General features: G+C 40.1%; 1 protein-coding gene across 1 annotated transcript in view; it reads right to left on the reverse strand.

Moving 5' to 3' along the window:
- ARHGEF38 (Rho guanine nucleotide exchange factor 38) overlaps positions 1 to 4,158 on the reverse strand; it is a 29,345-nt gene extending 25,187 nt beyond the window's left edge. The window contains exons 1-2 of the mRNA XM_054633677.2: positions 3,635 to 4,158; positions 1,053 to 1,176 (exon numbers count right to left, since the gene is read on the reverse strand). Coding sequence (XP_054489652.2) covers positions 1,053 to 1,176; positions 3,635 to 3,874 — 364 coding nt within the window. The 5' untranslated portion in view covers positions 3,875 to 4,158. The remainder of the gene's footprint in view (positions 1 to 1,052; positions 1,177 to 3,634) is intronic.
- Positions 4,159 to 7,158: the final 3,000 nt, after the last annotated feature.

Here is a 7,158-nt window from a genome sequence, read left to right on the forward strand (position 1 = left end):
AGAATTAATACTTTTCCCAAGCCTCTTATGCTTTAATATCCTGTTTCATAGTAAAGTGGTAACTGATATTTTTACCCAATTATTTGAGAGAAGAAGGATGCTTTTTATAAGGTGTTACCTGTGGTATGTGGTCAGGCTAGGAAAGAAAGAACCTCTCTTGACCTCTGAATCACAGCTGGGAATTTTTTAAACTGAACTGTTTAATTTTTTTTAACTAAACTGTCTGACTTTGCACAGAAGCAAGTTCAGAATTCTCACCTGATCCCTTAAGGTAGCTCACCCTAAGATGACTCTGAACTGACAAAGCAGTCATGGGAGAGCTGATGTGTGCTGGTAATTTCTTAAATCTCTCCAGCTGTGCCAGAATGTCACATGAATCACAGCCTTAATGTTCATGGCCTGACCTGCAGAACTTGTGACTGTTGTGACATATCCAGGGCCAACCTGTTTGCTGAAAATACCTGTGATTCCTACAGATATTCCCACACAGAATCCCACACACCTCAGATTCATTACATCTTTCTCTGCTGTCCATGTCCCTGTCAAGCACATTTAACCACTTCCTACAGGAACTGTATCACCAGTAGATACATGTTTAGAGTGTCGGGATGGGTTGAGGTTTGACATGCTTGTTATTCCAAATATTTCTAATGCTTTTCATGAATGGCACAACTCAGAGTATGCAAAATAAGAGTTTGAGTCAGCACAAGTGGATTTAGGTAGGCAATATCAAACTAGATGAAACAGATCCTAGCAGTAATTTGTATAACTCATTGCAACAGGTCTTACTCATTCTAAACCCATTTTCTCCTTCCTTCCTTCTCCTCAGCACCCAGATGTATGGGGAAAAAAAGAGCATCATAATCATACAAGTACAGTACAGCAAGTGGACAGGTTTCACATGTCATTTTTCCTGTGTCATTTTGGACAGCCTCTAGCACACCAGCCTCTGAGAGGGGTACTAGCTAAGTCTGATGAGAGCAGAGGACAGGAGAGTGTTATGTTTATTCTTTCATGTAGCTTTGTAGAACTCAAGAGGACAGTAAACATACCGATTATTTGCATGGGTGGTTCCACATCTGTTGTGGCTTCTTCCAACAATGACAGCAGTTTGGCTGATAGCTGATGGACCAATTCAACGTTGCTAAACAAGCCATCCACGTCAAAGCGAGCAATCTAATGGAATACAAATATTAAGCAGCTACTGACAAAGGATAAAGAAGGACATTGTGTATTACACAGCTTCTCTTGCTATGCCCTGAGTGTTCAACACTCCAGGAAGCACCACTTCTGCAAAACCTCATATAAACATCCTCCTTGTGACTTCAAGGACACATACACAATTTTCACATTAGTATAATATGGTTGACACAGTTGACAAAGTGTATGTTATCAAGTGTTTTTAACTGTATTTTGAACTATCACTAATCTGAAACTGTTTACCTAGGAAGGAAATAAATATTATCATCTGAATAAAGAAAAGATCCTTAGCTGGCTTTGAAATGTTTGTTTACTTTCCCACTGGGGAAAACAATAGTTGGCAGTAGGTTTGATTCCCTGATTACCACTCACTATCAGAGGCCACTACATAAACTGAGAGCTTGGCACTTTTGTGCCAACTACCAGGTACAAAGACTCCGAGATAGCTGTTGCCATTTTAAATTAGTTGTTCTATAAATCCAAAGTCAAGATCATATAACTTCCACTAAAAGAAACACATTTCTAATTTGGGATATTAATACAACCTAAAGAACTTCTTACAGAGCCTGGGCACACAACATGGATTTCAGTGAATTGTATCCATTTCTACCAACAGAGAATTTGGTTCTGTGTCCCTCCTCATCTTACAGGAAGTAAAAGATTTCCAGGACATGTACTTTTCATTTCACAGCAGGGCAATAGTTACTATTAGGGGATCCTTGGAGATAACCAGTGGTAATGTGCTCATACTGAGAACAAAGACAAGACCAGTTTCATCACCCATATCAATACTCTCTGAGCCTACCTCTCCTGGAAGAGAGCTGCTGAGTTACATAGCAGCTTACCAGATGCCAGGAGGATCAAATTGCATGCTATTGTAACAAAATCAGAAATACACTTCCAGTACTGATGCAGTTAATTTCTTTATAAGCATTATAGGGACTAAAACATGTTTTATCCATTTGGAAATATGAAACAGATTCATTGCCTAGACCAATTTTCTAAATACATTATAAACTTCCAATATGGTAGTTTATTGGAGAGCTAGCATTAAAAACATATAACATTCCTGAAAGCCTTTCAAAAATGAAGAGGTTATTAGTTTAAGACAGTTATAATCTCTAAATTACTTTTCCTGTATACATCTAGCACAGGACTTCTGACCTCCTCCCCAGCATGTCTACATAGTATTTGGAACTACATCATGCATGGACACTTCCACACATTAACACAGTGACAAAGGACAGAATAAAAATAATGTTTTTCATTGGGTGAAAAAGAGTGACAGAATACGGCACATTTGTCAAAAATCTCAGCAAGTTCAACCAGGGAATACTCTTGCTCCATGCTGGCCAGGCTGGGGAGGAAGTCAAGTAGAGACTACTTTTAAGTGGATGAATGAGTGAGGGAGGAAGAAGAAGTCAAGAACTCCTTAAAGTTATGTCAGCAGATGCCAGCTCTTCTGAGAATGGGTTGGAGCAAATTCTGACACATTTTTAGAAAAGCAAAAATGTCCTGCAGAAGTTTCAGCAGCACAGGTTAAGAGGCACTGCCAATGTCACCTGAAGACACTTTGGCCTCTGCACCTGTATTTTGTCACCACAAAGCCTACACAAAGATTACGTGGGTTAACGTCTGTTTAAAATTATTTTTATTCTATTTCTGCAGCAGATATCATTTGTGCGGCCTCTGTTGGATGCTAGGTTTCAGGCCTCACAAACACAAATCTTTGTCTGGACAATCTCCTCTATTTCCAGCACCATTCATCTACAAATTGAAATACTGTTGAGGAAAAGGTGCTCTTTGAAGTCTCAGCTGAAAAAGAAAATAGGTATCATTGGCCTAATAAAGTCTTTTCCATGAAAGGTAGTTTATGAGCCTTTTTTCTTAAATGTACCTCTTTTGTGTGAAATACAAATATCCCAAGTCCTCACTGGCCTGTCAAGCATGGTATTTATCCACTACAACTGTCTGAAAGGATGAATAAATTATCTCAACAATTGAATTTAACCTTGATGCAGAGGTTCATGCCATTCCAGTCTCTATTGTGGGAAAAACCTTCATTTTGAGGTACCAGTAAGCATCTGCTGTGGCATGTAACAAGGCTTATAACTACAGAGCAGAAGGGAGAGCCGGAAGCTTCTGCTGCAGCCCATAGGCAGGGATATAATATCCAAGCTAACCTCTGGACAAGCACTTCGATGCAGGCTTTATGCAAGTTCAGCACAAGGGTTCAGGAGCATATCTGACCTTCCACGCTCCTCACTGTCAGAGCCCTGACACATCACATCCTGGAGTGCTGGCTCCAGACCCGCTCCCAGCACCACGTCACTCTCCTGCTGACACTTGTGCTTGCAGGGATATTGTCTGCAAGCAGAACATGGCTGAGCTGAGACCTTGGCATCATCCCCTCATCCTCCACCCCAGCACTCACCTGCATGTTTCTCAGGGGCTGAATCACTTCCTTGATGCAGAGATCCAGGTCACTGATAAAGTCTTTCTCAGTCTGCAGGAGTTCTGCGATGATTTTCACCCTCCTGGCCATCATGCGTCGCCTGACTACTTCTTCTTCTTCTTCTTTGTCCTCCTGCAGTGGGGTGGCAGGGGTTGAGGACACCGCCTGTGGAGCCATTTTTTCTGGTAAAAAAAGGAAAAGATTTGTGAGGAGTGTCATAATTCCACATGCTCATCCAGCTTGCCCTGCATGACCGTGGGTGGTGGACAAACAGCCATGGCAAGCAGGAAAAGAAGCATAAGAAATGGTGAACCCAAATCAGACTGAGTGTCATCCCATCTCCTTCTTCTAAAAGTGGACAGGGGTATGCCCAAGAAACTCGTCCATTTGGCATTAAGGGGATGATCCATCACCGGCTCCTCTGATTTAGATGTTTGGTATCAGGCAGAAATTTTCTATGGAGCACAGGAGAGTCTAATTCTTGTCACACTGAAATTCCAGGATAGCTGATGCCCTTCTACTCCTTTGAAAACAGTAGTGGTCTGACATCTATTATGATTTGGAGGATGGAAAAAAATGTGCTCCTGTGAAAGAAAAAGGCTGTTTACCATAAAAAAGCTTCACAATAATAACCTTTGTTCTGTACAATGTAACATTGAGTCTATTCATGGGAAATTGAGGACTGCAAGTACCGAATTACAAACTTTCAAGTGAAGACAATGTTACTAACAATGATGATGAATCCTCCAGCTCTGTTTAAATTTTTTTTTTGAAAGAGGAATAAAAATATTCCTTTTTGAAAGGAATTCAAGAAGAATATGAGAAAACCTTTAATGATCAATAATAACCATTTCTACGAACAAGAGAGTTCATTGGGACTAGGACATTCTTCACTGCTTTTCAGTACTTAACACCTAGGATACCTGATTTGTTTCAAATACAGGAAAACGCAAGGGACTCTTATATGGATGGGTAATTTATGTACAAGACCTGCACACAACCTACTTATCTGTAATGATGGTCTTCCCATCTGCTGGTCTGTAAGCCAGCCTGCAGAGATCCATGTCAGCTGTAAAAAGGGCACTGACAATTCATATTTTTCATTAAGAAACACACACACAAAACCTAAAAACAAAAGCAAAAAGGACTCAAGTGGAAGATTTCAGAGGCTATTCTGTGTTTTTCTGCTAGCCACAAGATGGTGCAGAGTACCAACAAAGATGGACATATCATTAGCGTGCTCAAGTCTGCATCAGTCAGGCTGAGCTTTGACAGCCCCGGCTTTTATTGCTCAGCAGCAAAGGATGGGAATCTCTGCTGACAATCAGACTGCTACACCTTCAAGTCAGCTTCTTGGACAGACTGTACTGAAGGAGGTAATAAAAAGCAGTATCAGGTGCTTTGCTCACTGATGATATTGCAGTTATTTGAATTGATTGTTAAGGGTAAGGTCATGGGCACTCCAGTGTGCATCAAACAGCACAACTGGCCCATACAACACCAGCCAAGAGGGTAGAGGATAGCCCATAGATGGACTTGTGGGAGCCAAGCAGCATTCAGGACAGAGGGCTTTGAGCCATCTTACAACAAGAGGTGTGAAATACAATAAATCAAATATATCATCTTCGCCCATGCCTTCTACAATTATGCTGACCAGTGATACTCAGAAAGGAAAGGTTTTTATTAATGACTCTCCCACCAGGTTTTCAAGTGAGACTGATGTGACTACAGATGGTTTTAAATAGCTGCTTTTGGGACAGCATGTCGGTCTCTACACCACTAGTTTTAAACAGTGAGGACCAAGAACCTAAACAAATCTGGGTGGGGGAATGGAAGGCAAAGGAGTAGGGGAGCTGTTTTCTCAAACTTTTTTGTATTTAGATACACTTTTCAGCTTGGAGTTTTTAGCCTTGAAGTTTGTGTATAACACAGGCATGCACATTTTGTCCTCGAGTTTGTACAGCGACAATGAAACAGAAACATGAAGAGAATGTCTCTCCTCTGCAAGGCCTTGGCTATCAAAAGAATTTTAGGCTTAACCTTGCACTGATGAGTTCGTGCTGCTGCAGAGCTCATCCACCAAAGGTGCTGTGTGCTGAATATCACAGACTCTGCTCTTTAGTGAGGAGGAGAGCAAAACTGGTACCAGTATCACTCCACAACTCCCTCAGAGAAATTTACTGCTAGGGTTGCAGAACAGGACCACCTTGCCTGCTGCTGGCATGCTAAAGCAGCAGATACTTTTTATTCTAAAAACTTACAGTATGCAACCACATTTATAAATTCACAAGGAACCATATGATCAATCCATTTCTATTTCACTTTTGCACCAAAAGCAGGACTTTTCTTGAGATTGGGTGTGAAACTGTTTGCATGCATGTAACTGTGTGTGAAGAGTTCAGGGCAACTCCTGAGAAAGCATAGAGAGGAACATCTCAGAAGTGTAGTTTTGTCTCAGACACAGATGTTATGATATCAGATGGAATTTTAAGGTAAACACAAGATGCTGTATAAAAAAACTTTTTAATCTTTTATACTGGTGGCAGGGGAGGCCACTATATGAGCAAAATAAAACCACTGTATTTCGCTTCAGGCTGGAAGTCACAATCTCTTGAGAGGCTGTTCTTCCAGTTTTGTCATTAGATAACCCTGATCAAATTTGATTCTTGAATTATGTCAGGGCTCATCTATTATCATTATTGCATGATAGATTATAATGCCGGGAAATAAAAATTATTCTCAACAGGAAGAAGTAATCATGAGAAATATCAATTAGATGCTATTTCCTTATAGAAAACATGTTTTTAAAGAAATGTTTCCTTTAGTTAAATGTAATATAATTTTTCATTTTCACTCAATATGTTCACTTTTTCATTTCAGGCATATCTGTCTCTATAGAACACAACAGCAAGGTCTTGAAGTGATGATTACAGCCAAAACATATGATTTCATGTTCAGCTGATTGCTTTTGACCAGTTTGAGAACATTAGTAGTTTGCTGAAATCCTTGTGGAGTAAGTGCAAGTTTAATGAATGCACAAACAGTGAGAGCATATCTGGAATATAATCAGACTCATTTCTACCTGGTAATGTGTACCAGCCCTGGAACAGCTGAAGAGAGGATTAGCAGGAAAAGACATCACTGAGTATTAACTGCTACAGTAAGAATTTGACTCATTTGTCCTCAGAGATACCAGGTATAGAAAAATGAAAAAATAGTCTGTTGAATAGATTGTTAAACCATTGTGTCTTAAGCCCAGTTTACAAAAAACTAACTGGTACTTTTACTAGACATAAGAATAAAAAGTAGAAGGCAAAGTTTGTAATTAATGCTTTTGTGATGTCAGCTGTCTGCAGGAGTTGCCTTTCTGGAGGACATTCTTTTGGAGATGACTTAGGTTTTTCAACTGTGTATTGAAGTACACGGCTCTAGTTGCACGAAACAAGAGGTTCACTATGTGATGACAAGGACAAAGAAGCCAAATATCTTACAAAAACAATTTC

The sequence above is a fragment of the Agelaius phoeniceus genome, chromosome 4 (genome assembly GCF_051311805.1).
Source record: "Agelaius phoeniceus isolate bAgePho1 chromosome 4, bAgePho1.hap1, whole genome shotgun sequence".
NCBI lineage: Eukaryota > Metazoa > Chordata > Aves > Passeriformes > Icteridae > Agelaius > Agelaius phoeniceus.